This window comes from Anarrhichthys ocellatus, unplaced genomic scaffold (assembly GCF_004355925.1).
Source record: "Anarrhichthys ocellatus isolate YVR2014 unplaced genomic scaffold, GSC_Weel_1.0 scaffold16, whole genome shotgun sequence".
NCBI classification, from domain to species: domain Eukaryota; kingdom Metazoa; phylum Chordata; class Actinopteri; order Perciformes; family Anarhichadidae; genus Anarrhichthys; species Anarrhichthys ocellatus.
The window spans coordinates 6,801,290-6,823,222 of record NW_022280046.1 but is presented as its reverse complement, the minus strand read 5'-3'; the positions used below and the strand labels follow the sequence as shown (position 1 = coordinate 6,823,222).

Here is a 21,933-nt window from a genome sequence, read left to right as displayed (position 1 = left end):
CACTTAAGACACGCTCCACATGTGCTCCATTGATGCAAAAGGGCATTTGTCTTCAGCCGCTATGCGCTCAATGGTCTTCTTTGTTTTGAGGGCCAGGTGCTGGACCTCGTCCCTGTAAACCGTCTCTTTGTCACAGCCCTCTGGAACTCCAGCGTTCTGGCTCAGAGTGAGAAGAGGTGTGGTTGTCTAACCTCACAGACTGGCATTCATTGGTTAGGAGGTCAAGAGTCAAGGTACAGAAGGAGGTGCTGGTGGTCAGTTTGTAGGTGTTGCATTCAAGGTGAGAGAGGGTGGTGTGAAGTTTTGTGGAGATTTAAGTTTACTCCAGAGCACACAGTTACACAATCCACTTGAATGTAGGTAATGATTGCCTGAAAACAATCGTGACCATTCTGTCTTTTAAAATACAAACACACATTTGTGTAACCATTGTGCAACATGAGTGTTCGGCCTTGCCTAAGTAGTTGCACACCATGTACACGAACATACCAATTTGGTTTCTCTTTGATTTAGAGCTAGAAAATAGCTTAAGTAGATACAAATAGATAAAGACACTTGAAACAGGCATTCCACGTGTATACAGCAGGGAGTTTCACTGCTTGAATTAATACACGAGTGCTTGAAAACATTCAAATCTTACTTGTTCCACGAACCCTTGTTAGCTTGGTGTAATGTTTCTGTTTTATAACGTATTACTCTTTTAAAAAAGAAATTCAGTACTTCTTTGGACATTGATATGAATGTTGTTGACATTTCGTAAGGACGTGGGTGAAAATGAACCTGCCAAGTGACACCCAAGGTGGTTCTTGTTTTATAAGATGTACAACAGAATTAGCACAGTACCATGTCGGGCACCTGACCTGATTGATTTTACATTCCAACCTTTTTTCTTTGGCATGTATAGTAACACTGTGGTTTCTACACAGGTGCTTTATGTCAAGCTACAATTTGCACCTCACACCATTAATATCGTTTACATCCATAGGCCTGACAATTCACTGTTTTCTATTTTTTCAAACTTTGTTTTTCTGTCTACTCCCAGCAGTTTGCAAAAATGATATTATACATGCAAAAATGACAAAAGAAGAAAAAGAACAAATACAAAGTGAGTACATGAGAGCAAGTGGATCCATACTGAGTTATATTGTGACACAACATTCATGTTTACATTTTTTTCCATTCTGTTTATTTATGGGCCTTCATACAAACATACATGTTTACTTAGCACACTTTTGGGAACATAACATTGACTTACATTCATTTCCTGGAGACGTACCCTAACCATACCCACTACTAGCCTAACCCTAACATCGACCTAACATTAACCACTGTCTTTTTTTTTCTTCCAAATCGGGGACACACCTTTTGTTTGCAATTGCACAAGCTGTCCCCAATTAACTGGTCTTTTGTCTGAATTGTGTCCCCCGAAGGTAGCCTAAGTCAAGAACACACACACACACACTTTCGTACCTTAAATCTGCTTGTCCATTCTCCTGTTGAAGGTCCATCCTCGCTGGGCTAATGTCCCCTGTTTCCTTCCTGTAACCCGAAGAATATTAAGGTGCATGTAACTAAGTCTGAGTGTACCATGTTCAGGGGTTACTCACACGAGGGCAGTTGTAGGATCCCTTTACAGGGAATATCTCCAGAACATCATTCATAAAAAAGAACGACGGCCTAGAAGTTAATTTACTTGGGACACAACCAAAACAAAACCATACAAGCAGTTTGCAGACTGTACTCCACACTTACTCCAGCAGGCTCAAACTGGGTCCAGATTTATTTTCACCCTTCTGTCTAGGGTTTGAAAAAAGATATACAGTATGTTGATTCATTTTCTATAGGATTGAGGACCAGCACCCTACCCCCCATGTGTCATTCTAAATATGTTCTCCAAGCTCAGGCTCTTTTTATATTGGCATATATAATATTCTCTTTTGCCATACTGGCTACAGCATGAATTTTGCTACTGATTAGCTAGTAATTAGTTCAATCTGTATGTCAATTATTAATGGGTAAGGGATGTGTTCTAAGTGTGTCCCAGTTGGAGTTTTTCCAATTAAAAAATCTCTTGATTGTAAATATTGAAAAAAAACATCAGACTTTATCTCTTTTCAAAACAGGTTATTGGGCACATCAGGCTTGTCTTGGCCAAAGTTGCTACAAAGAAAGAATGGTCCAGTATAGCCTTCAGTATAGAACGACTTACATTAAAAGTAATTTATGTCACAGCATAGTCAAATAAAATGCATTTATACTCATACTGGTAATACAAAATACCATATTATGCCTGCTAAGAGAACAACATAATTACTATATTATCATTTAACTAATTAATATGTGCATGAATTGTACTGTTCAAAAATCTGAAGCCTTCTCCTAGCTTTCACTGCTGGAGTTTCAGTTTGCACTGCCAATTCTCTGCCAAGTAGGTCACAAGCTCAGTTGTTCCCAGTTCCAAAGTGCACTTTTATGAAAGCAGCCCTGGTTTTGCAAGATAACCCGATTGATACGGAGAAGAAAAGGGAAAAGAAGTTGGATTTCTCTTTCCTAGTCACTTGAGCTCGACTATGACTGCAGAAATGTGGGACGTTATTATTGTTGGCGCAGGACTATCTGGACTGAGCGCAGCTCATTTGCTCAGAAAAAGGAATGCCAAGTTGAAAATACTGATACTGGAAGGAAAAGGTTTGTAAAAATTCAAAGCAATGGGTAAGCTGAAATGAGGGTCATTTACTGGATTCTTTAGCTATGATATTGTCTCTAACTAAATCATCTCTGGTGTGCCATGCAGATCGGGTGGGAGGTCGCACAGTGACCACTGAAATACCAGCAGCCAACGGTGTTGATCGCTGGGACTTTGGGGGTCAGTGGGTAGGAAGGTAAGGTTGATCAAAAACTAGAGGAATAATCACACATCACATCAATGTAGCAGTCACCTCGTTAAGATCACAAGGATATTTATTATTTGATTATATAATTATGTCTTACAGGGATTTTCTAGTTGACAAAAACAGAGGAAAACTCTGCTTATGTTTTGAATTTTTTGTTTTGTTTATGACACTGAAAAGCATTTAGTAGCAATTGAAATGCAGAACAGTTCCACCAGACACAGAGATAAAACAGTGGTTAGCATTTTCACATGGTTCAGGTTCTGGGGTTGAGCCTGCCGACTGAATGCAAGCTAAGATTGAATCCAGACATGTCGAAGATTTTGAGTAGTTGAGGCACAATGATTTATTGATTGCGGTTTGGAAACATAACATTCAAAGTTGGCCCCTCCTCCTGGGCTTAACAAGGGTTATGGTGCTCATAAGAAACAACTTAGTTCACTTGTATTGCTCAATGTTGTGCTTGTAGGCTGGTGCTGTACTGTCTCAACGCCTTTGATTGCAATATGTCTGCTGATATACAAGCTTTTTACTGTAATTCGTTTTTCCTGATACCTGTGCTAATTGATGCATAACATGATTTTGATTCTTACCCCTGTGAGGGTCTGCCCTTCCCCTAATTAGACACTGCTGCATTCAATCAGCTGCACCTCCTCAGTCTGCTTCACTTCACTTTCTGCGCCTCTCTGCTCCTCTCGTGATCGTCTGCCCCACCCTTAATTGAAACCTGCTGTGTCTAATCACCTGCACCTTCCCTGTGTATTTAAACCATGTGTGTCCCTTGGCTCGGTGTTCGTCCGTCTGCCATTTCCTCCCGGTATGTTTCGCGTCTGCTCCCCTTTGCAGTGTTCCCTGTTCCTTTGGATGTTTTATTTTCATGGACTTGTGATTCACACTTTTGTGTTGAATAGTTTTTTGTTACAATTAAACCCACAATTATCCAACCCTCCGTTTCCCCGAGTCTCCCTGCATTTGGGTCCAGCCCTTTATTTTCTGCAAAAACCTTACAACATCAAAGAAACAAACTGCTTTGATTAAAGTTACCATTGCTTACATATTTGTATAGTTGCTAACTGGTGGACTACAACATGTAGTCAACTGTTGGAAATAGCACAGCTCAACTAGAGAATGTGTGAAGTGCGTTGTTCAGGAGCACTTTGATGACTTGCATCTTGCAGGTGCTCCATGTCACTTCATACTTTGGCATATATATTTTTTTCCCAGTTGCTTAAGCAATGTTGTATTCTCAAGCATACTTCTCTTAACTCAGAATAAATGCATTTCTGACTATGTATCAGCTGAAAGTGTTAAAACCCTACACCAAATCCTCAAACACTGTAAACCTAAGCATATATAAAGTGGCTTCTTTTCTTTTCCAGCACCCAAACGCACATCCTGGAGCTCATAAAGGAGCTGGGCTTAGAGACGTTCCCGCAATTCAATATTGGCGAGAAGGTTCACCACACGGGAGGGCCAGGTGCCAAAGTTCGCACCTACAGAACCAGTATCCCTGCTCTATCCCCAGTGGTGCTACTGGACCTCACCCAGCTCCTGTGGAAGGTGAGGCAAGCAGACTTACACAGCAATATTCTGTACTTCCGACTTTGTTCAATCATGGCGTTCCTCCCAAATTCTTAGAAATGATATGAATCAGCCAAATAACTCCTCGTGGAATGATTTAATTAATTACTTGTTGCATAATGATAACAAGATGATATACAGCATATCAGCAGATATACACTGTCTTTAGAGACCAGCTTTTACGACAATATCTTTCTATAATCCGCTTTATTGAACAATATCCTTACCATTCTGGGAATCAATAAGCAGTCCTAAAAGGTTGTGGTAATGGTATTTTACATGTATAATGCTGTGTGCTTTCAGATTGATAGAACAAGCATATATTAATCACACAACAAAGTACCACAAAATGTCCTGCCCAGGATAAGTGCTTAGAGTAGGAGTGGGAAGCAGAAAATGTACGGGGAAAGCCCTGACAGAATCGTGCTTGATCATGTTTTTTCAACTACTCTTCTTTTTTTCCTGTATCAATGGGATGATTCTTTTCTTATGGTAAAGCATCATGTGTGGGTGTGTTGTTGTAACTGTACTTTGCACTCAGTTTGACAGACTGTGTGCCACAGTATGCGTCCAGGATCCTTGGAGGACTCCCAATGCTGTTGAACTGGACAGTATGACCCTGCATTCATACATTAAGCAACATGCTTGGACTGCAGGTATGTTTAAAAGTTGCTTTAGCTATTGCACAATCTATTTCTTTCAATAGAGCATGTTGACATGTTGACCAAAGTTAGTGACTCTTGATACAGTGTTCCATATACAGTATTTTTATGGAACAATTATGAGTCTACAGGCTGTGATGTAGGAAAAAAGATGAAGATAGATAATAGTTGAGGTCAAAAATGTCTCTGATCCTTAAAGGAGCTGTATGTAACATTCTTAATGACACAGAAGCAAACAGCTATTTGATATGTAAAAATATGGTGGAGTAATGTTTACATAAACAGTTCATATAGCAGCAGTTGACATGCTAACAAGCTCACACTGTCGGGTGTAATGTTGGTAGCTTAGTGTAGTAGCATGCTAATACTTGCTACCATGCAAATCAACTATGGAGCTTTTTTTCTTATCTTCTCAAGTGTAATTTTTATAATTTGAAAGAGGATGACTTATTGATTATTGAGAACCCTGTCCTTGCACTCAAATATTCCCTTGCTAGCTCTTGGATTTGCACTGCTTCTGCTCAAACTGTATGCTTGCACACAGACATATTGTTGCTTGCACAGCTTTCCTGCGCTCCAGCCTTTCTCCTCACACTCACTTGCTTTACTTTATATATATATAAGAATAAAGATAGGAAAACAACTCCATAATTAACTTACAAAACAAAGTACAGCTGAGGCTAATAAGAATGTCATACATTTTGCTGGTCATCAACTAAGTATTGCATACATTGTCACGGATAGAAAGACATTAGCGTTCATCCTCTGGAAATGTTGAAAGTCCGTACCAAATTTCATGCCAGTCCATCTTTTATTTGCTAAGGAATTTCAGTGTATAGGCGTTAGCTATGTAATGGTTCACACCTTGGCAGGACACTGATATGGTATGGGAATGCATATAATTACTGCATGTGTGAGAGCTACAGTATGTCTTCATTCATCTGCCAGAGCTAAAAGAAGAGATGGGTCTGTGTAGCAGATCTGTCTTTGGCATGGAGCCATCGCAGATGTCCTTCCTGTTCTTCCTCATGTATGCTGCAGCAGCTGGAGGGGTACTGCCACTGCTGGAAAGCACTCCAGGTTCTGCGCAAGAGCTCAAGATAAGGGTACACAGCTGATATCCTTCCACAAACTCCATATTGTTGACGTGAGAGCTTTTTCAAAAACAAAGACCCCAGTGGCTTTCTTCTCTCCTTTAATAAAATGTCCCTGTAAAAAACGATCCCTCAACAGAGTCAGAACATCTTGTACGAGCCCTGTCTTAACAAACACAGAGCCTTTTTTCATCCCAGACGCATCATCGATTGGCACAGCTAGAACACTTGGAGTTGTGGTTTTGTTTAGCTGGTTCCATGCCTTTCTATGTTTGAGCCATTGCTTCTAAACCTTCTCTCTCCACAGAGTGGTGGAGTGTGAAATGGCTGAAGGCCAAAAGGGGAAGAAAAAGAAAATTGTAACAATGCTTTTCTAGTTACAAACCTGTGTAATAGCAGATTTTCTCCCCTCGTATTTATCTCCAGCAATTTTCTTATTTCGGCATTTCAGCTGTGCCCTGAGGGAATTATTATAAGTAGCACTGTGAGCATGGCAACACCACAGATACAGTAAGAAGCAGAATCAAATATAAGGAGCTTCCTCAGTTATTGTACTTATTCCTTCAATCATTTTGAATACATTTTATCTGAAAATCTAGATTAAAGTCAGGACTCTTTGTGTGCATTTCTCCTTTATACTTCAAATTCAAGCTTACATTTGGCTTTTATTTTTCCTGTTTTTAGGAATTTTCATACACTGATCACATTAAAAAAGTTATTTTGAACCATGGGAAGAAAAAAGTTCCCACTGACTATTCACTGCAGAATAACCAGGACATTGTTTCCAGAAAATGATGTTGCTGATGAGGATTTATTTTAACCGACATTTCTCATTGCGCCAGAATAAATAAAATGCTTTATTGCATTGGGATGTCAGCATGTCTCATATGAGGCAGGTCCATATAAAAATGGCTCAAATAACTGAATTATCTGCATGGCTGGCTGGACACCACAAGGAGTTTCTGTTTTAATGATTTGGCTGAAGAAACCCTTAAACGTCAAGCACTCTGCCCACCCCGGGTATCAATGGTGTAGTTTCTGTCTCTCCACAGGGAGGCACCCAACAACTTTCACAGTGTCTGGCAGAACGTGTCGGGTGGAAGAATGTCCGGCTGGGTTCTGCTGTGACGGCCATATGGCAGGTAGAGTACAGTAACATCTCACTCAGGGTTTGATGAGGCGTGACACAGAGATAACAGCTTCCACAGAGGGGAAATAGGCCGTCTCCTGTGAGGGCACGGTCTGTTCTGCTCGACTGTCTTCCTTATCCACAGCTGAGAGATCAAGAAGGCTCCATGCACTCTTAAGTGGAGAGCTTTGCCTTGAAGTATTGTTTATTCTTGCTGATTATGTATGTATTGTTTGTTAGAGCATAGAATATTGATAACTGGATGATACAATATCCAATGTGATTGCTGGATTTTAGATAGAATACCAAAATCGGTTAGAGGACTAAATCTTCTAATATGCTCCAAAGTAGAGCTGAAACGATTATCGATTTGGCAATTGTCTATCACCAAGAAAAAAATGCCAAGAGTGAACTGGTTGCAGCCTCTTTAAAGGAGAGTATTTTGTGTTTTTCTGATTTGTATCACGGTAAATTTACTTCTGCAGGACATAAGCAGATTGAAGATGTCACCCCAGACTCTGGGGTTAATTAGAGCGGAAACATTTGTTAATTAATGAATTAGTGGATCGACAGAAAAACAATCGTCGACTATCTGAGTCATTTATTGTTTAAAATATTTGTGGGGCAAAAATGCCACAAGTCACAGGGGTTTAGCCTCTCAGATGGTTTTCAGCGAGTGAAATTTATCATTGGATTTTAGACTGTTCAAGAAGGCGCCTTTTGTTCTACAAATCGTGATTACAATTAAATAATTCCAAAAATGTTGGCAAATTAATCCATAATGAAAATAATTGTTGATTCCGGCCCTACATTGTAGGTACGAAATAATAAATCAATTAATCCATTACCTGAAATAATAATCAAATGAATCAATATTGAAAATAATTACTAAGTGCAGTCCTACTCCAAAGTACTAAACAGTAATAATATGAACACGGATGAGATGAGGAAGAAAAAAAGTGGCATGGGCAGATTCACAGGAGGCTTTAGCCGGTCCCAGCATGCATTGGGTGACAGGGAGGGCACACCGTTGACATTTAGTCATGTCTGTCAAGGGCTAACACATATTGACACACTCACATTCACAGCTACAGGAAATGTTCAGTTTCCAGTCCATCCTAAGCTAAACTGGAGCACCCAGAAGAAACCCACATAGGCACCAGGAGCACATGCAAACCTCACACAGTTGGCCGGGTGGGCTTCATACCAAGGACCTTCTTGCTGCAAGGCAATAATACATACAAATCAAAACGTATAAAATCAGTATTCTGGCTTCTTTAGGACATTGAGGAGAGCTTGTCCAAATAGGGAAAGCTGGGATACCTTTAGTCTCTGCTTTGAAGGTGGTTACAGTGGTGCTGGACGATATCAATGCTTTACTGTGTGTATAAAAATATATTTTTAAATAATCCTAACGTTACTCAGGAGCCAGTCAAGACAAAAAAATGCAGTAAATGTAATTTCAAATTTTCAGCATCCAAAAATATATAGCTGTTTTACAATCTCAGAGGATAAGTGCTTTCTATGTTGCACAGTAATGTTCTGTGGTGGGTGAGTTTTAATTATCACCAGAGGCTTAAGTTAAGTGCATGTGAGACCAAGGGAGCAAGCACACAGGAGCTCTGCAGTGATTCAAAAACCCAGTGATATATACAGTAGAACATTTTGCCGTCACAATCTCATTTAAGTTGATTTTACCACGTCTTTTGTTTAAATTACTACAACATCCATAAAAATACAAAACACAATCTAACAGAATGAAATCAGTTTGATTCACAGAACTATGCCTCATGTATAAATATATAGACAACTATTTTTGCTTCACTGTTACATGATACTACTGATACATGACTAGTGTAGTGTCTGTATATACTGTGTATCACAGGCTCAAGGTTAATGTATAGACATATTATTAAACACTGGCATTAATGGTTTACAGAAATGCCGAATTTGGCAGTGAAGATATAAACATTTAGCCAAAGTAATTTCAGATATGCAGAGTGAGATGCTAAAATATACTGTAAAGAAGTGATGTAAAGTAATTAACTTAAATTCAGTTTGTGCATACCATATTCGTATGTACTAACAAATCTGTGCAGCTTGCTTATCAAATAAAGCTGTTTCTGTTTATGCGTTTCGACAGGATGCTGAGTGGGCCAGGGTGACCACCACGACCAACACCTTCCTGTGCAGAGCTGTGATTGTCACCTGCCCCCCTCATTTGGCAGGTCAGTGTGCGTCTCCCACCTCCGTCGACTCGCTAAATAAAATTCTCACTGATGCGGAAGGCAAATATCCTCCCCTCTCACTACTACGTCAGTCAAATGTGGTGAACTGTGCATCCATGCCGATAGACTTTGATTTCCCGAAATCGTTTTTGGCTCTGGCATGTGGCAGTCACTTCGGTTGAAGTCGATTTGTTCTGAGGTCGGGCTATGGGCTGAGGAATTGCCTGGATTGGATTTTGAACCAGAGCGAAAGTTAAGGCCAAAACTTTTACTGGGGCCTAACTTGACATTCGTTATGGTAGGCAGTGGGAAGTTGAAAGTGACAAACACGTCATAACCGAGGAAAAAATGGACCCTGACAGTAAACTGTTCTCAAGAGCCAAAAAGTTGTAATTGCACCAAATAGCCTTTAAAAACCATGCCATTTTGAAAATCAGACCGCAAGGTCTTTTTAATTAACGGCAAACATTACAGCAATATGTGTCGATTTGAATGCAAATCCATTTTCCATGTTGCGGCAGTGAGTTTGAGGAAATATATCCATCGTATCCAATCCACTGAGTAGAATCCACTTCTTTTTCTCTTGTTTTTTCTTGGTTCAGAAAATAGAAAACCTGCATTCCAAACTCAATTGGTGGGTAACATAGGAGTGACTTGGAGTTGATTTAATGTTTGCAGTCTGGCTGGTGCTTGTCACGTGTACGTGACACACACTAAGACAGGAGTTGTGCTGGTTGATGCCAAGGCTGGAGCCGAAGCCAGTTCTTGCCAGGTTTTGAAGGGGCCGAAGCGGAATCTGAAGCTGGGCTTTACACTGGGTCTGTGCCTGTATGTACTAAGCTGGCAACAGATCTGTCACTCAAATACTCATACTCATAGCCATGGACCATGGCCAGGATCCTTAATGAGACAGGTTTGAAAGCGGTGTTAAATTATGCAGCATGGATTGCTCTGGCTCGGATGCCACTGGGCCACGCTTTGGCCTTAAATCAGTGCGGGTAAATTGACAGGGACTTTCAAAAGCCAAAGTCAGGCCAGTGATTGAGACGTCACCTCTGGGATAAATTAAAGGGAGGATTGCTGCTTGAAGTCATCTGTGTGACATGTTTTGTTTTAATTTCCTGGAGGTGAATAAACCTGAGCAGCCTTCCAGTTAGTGGGGGAGCGAAGGACAGAGCTTTAATGGTGATAGTGACTGTAGACGATTCCTCGCTTGGACAGTAAAGAGTGCATTGCTCCATAACCGCTCATATTTAGTTCCTTTGTTACAGATGTTTGTTTCTGACATTCTTAATTATTTCAGAAGTCACGTGCTTTTGATGCAATAAATCGGTAGATGGATGACTGAACAAAGAAATGAATACTCTTGGGTCCAAGAGGTGCTTGGCATCAAAAGACACCCCCCAGTGTATTCACACACACACACACACACACACACACACACACACACACACAATCGCAACTGCTGGATATGAGCTGTTCGTTCCCCAATATATCACGTTTGTCCTGTTCTTGGCTGCTGGATTTATCTCCCCATTCATCCATCCATCTTTTATAATGAGTTCCGTCAGGGTTTTTTTTCCCTCCCGTTTTTGTTACCACTTCTCTCACTCACCTCAATGATTTATGAACTGTTTGGTTTCACTGCATATGAGATTGCCATGCAAGAAAAATGAGAACTTTGCCATGCGTTGTGTTGAATTTCGAAGATGTGATTGAAGTATGTGCATATATTAGTCAGTAAATGGGTTCCCATGTATATTTATTATGAGACTGCATTGTATAAAAACAAATACTAATTAAGCTTTCACAGCATGCAGTTGGAGTATAATGCAATTAGGCGTACAGTCTAACATTCAGCGGTAGTTAGAGAGACAGCTCTGCAGTTACTAAATTAACATTTAGTTTCAATGTGTTTTTCTGTCTCTCTTCATCAAGTAGGGAGTTCCTTGCAGAGCCAACTGTCTGTGTGTGCACATTTGTGTCTGTGTTGGCATGTGCAAGGATATTTATTGTTAAGTGGTTGAAGCCAAAGTTCTTGACATCTCTTGCAAAAAGTCATTGTACCTGACTAAAAGGGGGATTTCATCTGACTGCGAGTGAACTTGACAGGCAGCCAAGCAACACTATGTGATGTTGCAATGTATCTTCTAATGGAGGAGGAGCTGCAGTAATGAAAGCAGGCTTGGGCAGTGGTGAGGAAACTATTACATCTGCCACTCAGTTTAGTCCACAGGCTTGTTTGCACTAGTAGAAAAACCGTTTAGCAGTGCATTAGCACTGATTTGCCAAGTGACACTTTGAGTCGGGATTCTAGGCCACGGATTTGCTGTGCTGTGAATGAAACTAATGGAGCCTCATTTAGGGATTAAACATTAAGAGCTGAAGTGATTGGGAAGATGGCTAACGCAATGCGATTTCTATCTCGCTGAAAATAACTCTGTGGAAATGAATTAAGCTATCTGTGTGTTTTGCATCTCTTCTGATGAGCAACATAGCAAGTGTTGGTGTGCAGGCTAGTATCGTACATGTGGCTTTGTTCAGCAATGGAAAATGTTAAAAAAACGATCTATTATGAAAAACGTTCAGCGTTGCGCACACACAACATAAACTCTCTTCTAAAGTTGTGATTTCTGTGTGGTATTTTGAGGCCAATACTGTTGATGATTAATACATGTTGAACAGTGTATTGTTCGATTATTCATCTTTTTTTATTATGTCAAGACAACAAGAATTATTCAGGATCTCTTACATTTGGATATCGAAGAAGTTTGACCAAGACATTTACTCTGATAAATAAAAGTTAATAGTACTCAGGTGGACATACTTCGTTATGGTGACATTGTTTCGGAATTACTTCAAAACATATTCTCAGTACGTCTGTACTGTAATTTGTGGCCACAATATCAACTGATACTGATCTGTGAGAGACTAATCGACCAGTAAGTCCAGCTGTTTCTGTGTAACATTATCAAGAGTTTGAAAAAAAAAAAAAAAAATTCTAATTCTCAATTAACAGCAATTAAAAAGGAAACAAAATAAATGAATAACAGTACACTCAAAAACACAATTGATTTGCTTGCGAGGGACTGTGTAGGGTGTGGTAAGGGTCACTCTCTGGCATTATAATGTGTTCATGTACCCAATCCCTTTTACTAAGAAACTGATTGAGATAAAAAATGTTGTCAGGACCCTTGCATCAAAATGAAATGCATCTTCTGTTATTGGTCCACCTGCTACGCTTAGTTGGCCATATATTCATAGGAGATTAAAAGTCATCCAATATTGAACCACAGTTAAATGAATTCCTAAACTAATGAAGGCAATTTTAGCCAAAAGGGTCATCCTCCTTGAGTCTATTCTTATCAGGACCACCAATTATGAAGTAATGTTGGAACTTCAGTGCGTGTATGGAGAGATGGGGGATGGTGTCTGCTGCTCCTGCCGTGCCTTCAATTTCCATAAGTGTCAAGGGGCTACGCACGTAATTCAATAAAGATCTGCGATGTAACGTGCCCACAGATACAGGAATCCATCTTCAACGTTTGGATTAAGTGGTTGGTGAATAGTGCCGCCTTTTTCAGATGGCCCTTAAGATTTATGAAGGCCCTTTATTTCTTCTTCTTTGGTATCCATCTGTCTTTATTGCCTCATCTTTTTGAATTTACCTTCTAGAGTTATAAGAGGTTCTTATATCTTTGTTTTGAAGCAAAGCATTGACATTATACTGTAAAGGCTGTTTCTCTATCACATGACCATTTTCTCAGCCACACACCTAGCAAAAGTTTTTTCATACAAGTGCTTCGTCTCCTCCTGAACAGGCTGTTACATCATAAGCTGTGCACTGCTCTATTGGCTTGTTAGGATGAAAGAGGCGATCCAATTTCACAGTATATGCAGGCACAGCTATGAACTAAACTTCAGCTCTAGCTAGCTTTAGCCATTTTCATACCTTTTAAAGTTTCTTTGCACCACTCTTTATAAATTGCCATTTGGTAGCTGCATCTCTGAATCATCATCCCTTTGATGTCATGTCTTGATTTGAGTGGCTTTCCGTGTTTTACTTTCCTCTTCGCTCTGACGGTCAGACACTGAAAGTGCGTGTGCGCTACGGTAAAACTTCAGAGTGAGAGTAATGGAAATTTTGAAGCCCCTTGCTGAAGGCTACCACAGATGTAACGCACAGGTCAGTGACGCAGGAAATTGAGAAAGCAAGGTCAACGTTGTCCAGTAGGCATTCACAAATTGGAGTGAAGGATTTTTTTTCAAATGCCACAGTATTCCAAAAGAACGTAAGAACAAGACGGACAAAACGACAGTGAAAAGACTAAAAGGAAATCACTCTGGGGCAAGCAGTGTCCTTAAAAGTCAGAGTGCAAAGGGTCAGGAACCAGCAGTCGCACAGATTGCCCCGGAGCCAATAGACGTCCTTGAACCTGCTGCTGTTTTCCAAATATGACAGGTTGATGCAAAAAGCCGTCTGATAAAGTGTCAAATGAGAGTACTTCAGTTCAGAGATGGGTGAGGAGAGTGTCGCCATCCTTTAGGGGAAACTTGCTGTACTCCATGTCTGATCCAAGATGAACTCTCTCCTCTTTTGACTTGGAGGTTTCATCCATTGCGGTCAAATTATAAAGCAAGGATTTTTTTGACAAAAATGGCTCAGGATACTCATTGCCATCATAGAAATTGTTCATAAGATTAAAAAAAACTAATAATAAATAGGTTGTTATTGAATACAATTTTTTTATTTTTGCTGATCACATTTAAAAATGCAAGTGATAGAACCATATAAATGCTCTTTTGGCGCGGGAGGGCCGTGTGTGTGGGAGAGGGAGAGGGAGGGAGAGATTATTTTGATCAGTACTTGGATCACAATTATTCATCACGATTATTCATTCATTATAGGGACAAAATATTTTGATTGCACTTTCACATTTAAATAAAGAGAGCACTGCTTTCACTCTCTGCATTACAATAGGACTGGTCCTTATTTTAAGTGCATCTCCTTGAAACAAAACTAAATTGTATCAACATTTCCTACCCAAAATTAAAACAGAGCAGTACTTTCACGTTGTGCTACATTCCTGCTAATTAACAGTTTGCCCATAAAACACCAGTATATCATTGGTCTGCTGTGGACTGCAGCCAGGACATTCAAAGAAGTTTTTCACAGGCGTGCGCAGCAGCATGGCAACTCTAATAATGAACCAAAAATGACGCCAGAACCTGTTTGCATGCTAACATTTGCTAATTCACATTTGTCTGTCTATTTCACTAAAATCCCCAAATGTAAACCTGTTGGTGGCACTGGATAAACAGTCAGGGGATTGCTAAAGTCAGTAAGAATCCATGTTTTAGTGTTTAGACCTACTACACTCTGACCTCATAAACTTCTGATTAGCTGGAGAATTTTTACATTTTCTCTCGTTCATCTAGCATCAGACAATGTCATGCGTACCACCTTTTTGTATGTTTGCCCGAGTAGTTTGAAGGTACGCCCACTCAAAAAACACTGGATGTTGAAGTTGAGGCAATTTTTCGAGTGCCTTTTTCAGCTCTATTGACAGAGGAAATCCTCAGCATCCATCCTGTGGTCCCTTTTAAAGTAAAAAGTAAAAGCCTTCAACAACTCTGGGATTTGCTGGATGCTAGAAAGAATGCATAACAATAGTTTTATTTTGTCACTGATGTCTGTTTACAAGCAGTACTCTGTCCCTATTCATCAGCTACCCACCTTTTGGGCACACAGCATCAGATTAGTGTGCACTCATTTCTTGCGTTCTATAAACTGCCATCCCTTTGAACCTGCTTATTCACATCATCCTGATTTAACTGCGATGCTGAGTTGTGTTGAAGTTCCACGAAAGCGTCACTGCTGATTAGTGCATGTTTAGATTGAATGACAGTGTTTTCACAGTAGAGCACCATAGCGTTATAAAGAATAAGGTGACAGAATATGTCTCATTTAACCATCAATTATTTACTAAATAATGAGGTAGAAGGCATTTCCTGCCATCAGCTTAGATGGCTTTGGTGTCAAAACAAGCAGCTTTATGGATATGACACTACTTGACAGGCCTTGTGTCTTGTGTACAGTGCTGTCATTTGAACGTCTAACTGACCATGTCAAATTAGTTTGGAGCCACTTATCATGTCAGTTTTTCAATTTTACAACTTTGGGATCATCAATTTTGTTTATCATTAAGGGCATTTATTTTGAGGTTGCTGACAGGCTCGTGACAGTTTCTAAATGATGTTTCACATCTTCCAGTGGTTCATTCGTTAAAAGCCTGGCTTTTGGCCAGATGTCGCTTCACTTGCCAGAGCAAGCACGGAAAACAGGCTGGCTGGCTTCTTCAGCATGCGTGACATACAGTACAGTACCTCCAACAGTACTGATGAAGTTCCTTGACTGCTCTCACATCAGTGAGATGAAGCTTTTACAGATATAAGTGCTGTGATTAGTGCCCTGCAGCATAGCAACAGCCAGCGTAGTATTCGAACATGGGGGATTTATAAGCGAGGCCATTAATACTACTCAATGATTCAAGATAAAACCACCCTGGTTAATAGAGGGATCAGCGTGTGCCGTCTGTCTTCACTTATTTTTTATTTAACTCTCTCTAAAAATGAAGCCCACATGTTTTATATATTGTAAAGTACATCAAGTGAGAACAGAGAAGGTGGATTAAATGGAATTAAAACGAGCATGTTGTTTTGGGATTCATGGTGATTCAATACCTTTGTTTTCCCCACAGCAAAGATCCACTACCAGCCAGCCCTACCCAGCCAGAGAGAATTCCTCACCCAGAACATGCCTGTGGGCCACATGATAAAATTCATAATTACCTACCAGACGGTGAGTGACAGAAGATAAATCACAATTGCACATACATTCGCATAAATAGTGTTATAAAGATACACATTTAGAAACATTCATTTGAAACGGTCATTCTTTGTCTTCCAAACAGTTGTTGCAGCTTTGACATGTTTTTCTTCCCCAAAGGGTTTATCTTTAATTAGCAATGAATACAACTGTTCTAACTCTCACAGGCTCTGCCCTGTACTGGACTCTATGGGCAATTCCCCCCTCAAACACGAGTATGCATTTGGCCTCTGAAAATTTCCATAAGCATAGCTGACCAATCAGACGTGCCTACCCAAATGCCCGCTGACTGATCTTGTTAGCTAGGGCCCGTCATGTCATGCAATCAATTTAAATTTCTCAAAGAGCACATTCCTCTTCACCTACCCTGCTCCAAATGACAACTCATTGACCTCCACAAACGGATATGACGTTTGGATGCTCAAGGTAAAAAAACTCCAACACACACTGGTCGTTTCCGCCCCACCTCCAGTAAAGGAGGCATCAAGACGATCACACGAGTATGAGCTATCAGACCCGCTGGCACAGCGCTTCAAAAGCTATCTCGGTGTGATATTCTCAGACGTGTCACACGGTAAAGCAGCTTTGAGTAGCATATTTGCAGGCGAGCATGCAACGATGTGTTCAAAGTCCCCATCACAGGCTCTGCCTTTTCCACTCTACTTACCCTTGTGGCCGCCACTTCTGTGTTAATACGGAGTGGCGTGCACAAATCATTCCCCTGGTTAACTGATGTCTGGCTGTCTTGATTTGGAGGGAATACATGGAGGGGTTGGGGTTACACACATGCTTGTTCTTCATCATCTACTGTGCTTCGGGGATGGTTTGGCCGATAAAGAGTGGGTGTGTGTGTGTCAGTTGTGTTGCACCCCCACCGGGGCGATACACCTACATATCCTCGTGTTCCAGCCCTGCTGCTCCTATGGCGCTCACTGAAGAGGGTGTAGAATGTTGAGCAACGATTTGTGCTATATACTGTTTGATTTGCACATTTTTAGATAGGTGCCTCCTGATCAGCCAGCTGCATTTATGCTAATTTCTAGTGGGCGAATGGATAGTATTACCCATAGCTATTTCAATTCATGGTTCATAGAAAAAAGCACTTGTAAGCACTGCTTACATGGAAATGGTGGCTGCGACACGTTTCAAGATTTATTGTTGCTTGCAAATTGCAGATGCGTGTAGATAAGATAAGATAGACTTTATTGTCCCGAAGGAAATTTGTCTTGGAAACATACAGTATCTGTTGTTAAAAGAATAGAAAATAACATATTGCATACATACATTACATACAGACTGTCGCCAGTCCACATTCACGCGCACACAGTACCTACCACAGCCAACAAATAAAAGCATGCGAGTCCTGAGCTCTCGCATGCTCATGCATGGGTTTGCAAATAAGCTCTTTGTTTTGATTCGTGAAATTTGTTAAATTAATAGGGGACATTATGTCATGTTGCAAATTAGTTAAATGGGCTCTGTAATTTGGTTATTCCCCACACATTTATTTAACCTAAATTATGAAATGGAAAGCCTGTAGCATACAGCAGTCAATTATTTTGGCACAAGTTATTTATAGATCTCAACACTTTGTTCAAAATCACTTCTAGCCCATAAAATTTGATTTGTTGAATATTTTCCATTTTGCACTCCACAGCCATATGATTAATCAACTAAATGCATGTGCTCCTTGTTAGTAGATTACATTTGTCTACTGTAATGAACAAAATGTCATTATGTCATAGGTTTGTGTCTTGGTGTCTTGCCAAGATGCATTTGAATTATTTTTGTTTATTTGATACTACAAATACTAACAAAAGTTAACTACAGTTATGAATATATTTTTTCTGCAAATTGTAAAGCAGGGGCCTCAAATGATTGAAAATGCTGTACTTTCCCAATAAAATATCATTGTGGATGAGTGTAAACATTCCTCTGACATATGGCAGGCAATGATGGAGGCAAATGCAGAGAATACATAGAAAGCAGACTTGACGAAGAGCAGCAGCTAAGGGTCAGAAAAAAGGATGCCCCCGACCAGTGCACTGAATACTGATCAAGGCAAAGCGGAATTAAGCCACAACCAAGACTGACAACAAATATCTTAATTACTGATCACATCAGGTGCAGACTATCAGATTTAATTAGGTAAAACAAGCCAAAGGCAAAGTCACACAAGTTGTCTGAATTTAGTCCCTAATTATATAATTCACTACATTTACCCTCCGCAATTTCTTTTTTAAGGATCCAAATTGTAAGTGTAAATGTATGTAATGGAGTTCCCGCAAAAATGTTTCCAATTGAAAAAAAAAAGACGTTTGTCTGTGGCAGGGGTACCTTTTTGTGTTGACAATCCCACAACACATTGCTAACCATTCTCAAAATGTAAACATCTGTCTCAATGAAGCTGTTAGCGATGACACAAAATGACTAAATAAGGGTCTGACATTGACTTGGCTTTGGGCTGAATGCAAAGATCTGGACTTCCCCAAACTTGTGGAGTAATACACTTTAAATCGGCATGCGCGGGTACTCTAGAATTTCCCGTCCAAATCCAAAATTCATCAAGTCTTGAGTAAACTTGACTCAAGTTCATGTTTCCTAAAGTAATGTTCTGAGAGAAATTAGGTACATTTTTGCACCTCATTTGCTTGAAAAAGCTTTGAGATAAAGATGCATCCAAGACTAAGCACACACTAAATGACAAGACAGCTGAGTAAGCAATTACAAACAAGTCAGAATCTGTATGTTGGAAGGGTGATGTCGCTGCCACTGTTCAAACTGCTCTATCTAATGTATTTGTTTGTCAATCAGGTGATATTGTCTCTGTTTGCATTAAATTAAAAAATGCATTACAGGAACGCAAAACTGATGCATTTTTTCTTGTGTAACAAATAGGCTACAACTTAATTTTGTTTTGCAACCCTGTGTTGTAGCCAAATCACAATACATTGTCCTAAAATCCTTCAGATGTCCTCCAACAAAACATGCATTGGTCATCTAGTGCATTGAGATCAAAGACTCTACAATCTCCCAGGCTCTTAAGCTTTTTGAACACTGTAGTGATAGTCTACATTTTCACAGTAACAATGTCAGCTATCAGGAGGGATCAGATATTTACTATCCTATATATTTACTATTTATATCACTTTTAAAAAGTACTTTAGTCCATCAAAATGAGTGTAGACAGTGTTTTAAAATGCCACTGAATTGGGTCAATATATATTTGCATGGCCTTATCTATAAATAAAACGATATGTCATAATGTAAAAAAAACTGTGTGCAATAAAGCTCTGAGTGTACCATCACTCAGGCACCACTATAGTTTAGACTGTAGCCTAGGTGATACTACACTGAATGGAAATGGCGTGCAATTCACTCTTCCTGTTCGCTGAGATCAGAGCTAGAACCATTCCGGTTTAGATTCAAAATGGCACAAGTGCACAGTGCATAGAAACAGCTGCCAATAAAAGGACATCAAGAAGCACCAGCAATGGCTATTGAAGGGAGAGGAAGAGTGAGTTTTGTCCTGGACACGGCTATCTTACTCCCTGCCTGAAACATGTCAAAGAAAAGTGGTTTAAAACCTACCTCACAGGAAATCACTCACTTTGATAGCAGATGGCAGCAGACACCTCTCTAGAAGATTATGTAATAAAACTGAGCTGAGTGAGCAGTTCACTGGAACACTATTGTTCCATCACTTGTGCAAGCCCAAGGACTTTGCATTTTCAGCAGAAATAGTTGAGTCTGCATTCCTGCCTTGGCTTATCTTCTCCACAGTGGAGGACAATCCTAGAAGCACCAGCCTGTCCCTCTCAGGATCCAAGTCTTGAGAGGCAGCCTCAGGCTAGGCATCACATCTGTCTCTCCACTTACCTCTGGCAATGCTCCCCAATGTTAATTCTTCAGGGCAACGCCCGTAGCAGCTGAAAAACCACATTATATGAAGCTTATGTGAAGTCTGGATGTAAAAGACTGAACAAAAGCAAATTCTACAGCCTGGAGGTGCCTGTTTGTGCATAGCATGTACAGGTAAACCCCTCCTGTCCCAGTAGTGTATTGTTATGTGATGACAGGTCAGGCTAAAGATGGCAGCAACCTGTCTTGATGTATACAAAATAAAATAAAAAAGACAACAGGTACAGTGTTGCAATTATAACCTGGGAGGTAACTGAGGCAGCTGAGCCCAGAACAGTGATGCTGGTGTTTGCAGAACTACAACCCTGTCCAGCATGCTGTGCCTCTTCTCCTCAGTGTCTCCTGTGGTCTAGAGTTGGATGAAGGTATGCCATCATATTTCATGCTTGGTGATACCTCAAAACAGTAGCTCTTAGGACAAATGTCCTGTGCAAAAAGGGGATGGGTTTGGCCCTGAAGAAATCATTTGAAAGAAACATGTAATTTAGAGTGCTTTTGGTACTTCAAATATTTTTTTCATTGTAGAGTAAAATTGTAATGCAAGAATGTTCTTCTTACATTAGTCATTTAGCAGATGCTGTTATCCAAAGCGCCTTACAATAACAGTATTCAACATAGGTATTCAAGAGAACTACTAGTCACCAGAAGTCATAAATACATCTCCTTTTTTAATGAAACAAGCATCTAAGAGCATAAACCAGAGCAAAAGTACAGTGCAGAAACAAACTAATACAATAAGTGCAACAAACTAGTATGAATACAATAAGTGCTGAGTGGAAGGCTCAGGGTAGGCCTTCTTGAAGAGGTGAGTTTTCAGCCTGCGCCGAAAGATTGTCAGTGACTCTGCTGTCTTGAAGTCGGTGGGGAGTTCATTCCACCACTGTGGGGCCAGGACAGAAACCAGCTGTGACCGGGTCGATCGGCCGCAGGGACCTCTGTGCGACGGGGCAACCATTCGCCCCGAGGCAGCAGAGCAAAGTGGTCGGGCGGGGGTGTTGGGCTTGACCATGGCCTGGATATAGGAAGGAGCTGTTCCTTTGACTCCCCTGTAGGCTAGCACCAGAGTCTTAAACTGAATGCGAGCTCTTACAGTTAGCCAGTGTAGAGAACGGAGAGGGGAAGTTGTGTGGGAGAACTTGGGGTGATTGAACACCAGGCGAGCTGCAGCTTTCTGGACAAGCTCCAGAGGTCTGATGGCCGACGCCGGGGCTCCGGCAAGTAGTGAGTTGCAGTAGTCCAGGCGGGAGATGACACAAGTCTGGATTAGCACCTGCGCCGTCTCGTCAGTGAGGAAGCAGCAATGTATTACAGCGATACTTGGGAGAGTGCAAGCACAGGGCAATGTAAATAAATGTATTTTCTTTTGGGCTATGTTTTGTATATAGTAGTTTAGTACCACATAGTTGCTCTACACTGTATGCCATGTATTCCTCACACAAAACAACCATAACTTCTCTTTATTCCCTGTGCTGGGTGAATACTTCATTCAGTCTTCTAAATGAATGCGCTGGCTCTCTCTATAATGAGAAACCATGGCA

The 21,933-nt window shown here is 40.5% G+C and overlaps 1 protein-coding gene across 1 annotated transcript in view; it reads left to right on the top strand.

The window, feature by feature from the left end:
• Nucleotides 1-2,524: 2,524 nt before the first annotated feature.
• The window catches only part of LOC116388181 (probable flavin-containing monoamine oxidase A), a 33,853-nt gene continuing 14,444 nt past the window's right edge, over nt 2,525-21,933 (top strand). Inside the window, exons 1-8 of the mRNA XM_031855848.1 lie at nt 2,525-2,688; nt 2,795-2,882; nt 4,271-4,451; nt 5,014-5,128; nt 6,083-6,240; nt 7,281-7,370; nt 9,501-9,585; nt 16,347-16,447. Coding sequence (XP_031711708.1) covers nt 2,571-2,688; nt 2,795-2,882; nt 4,271-4,451; nt 5,014-5,128; nt 6,083-6,240; nt 7,281-7,370; nt 9,501-9,585; nt 16,347-16,447 — 936 coding nt within the window. The 5' untranslated portion in view covers nt 2,525-2,570. The remainder of the gene's footprint in view (nt 2,689-2,794; nt 2,883-4,270; nt 4,452-5,013; nt 5,129-6,082; nt 6,241-7,280; nt 7,371-9,500; nt 9,586-16,346; nt 16,448-21,933) is intronic.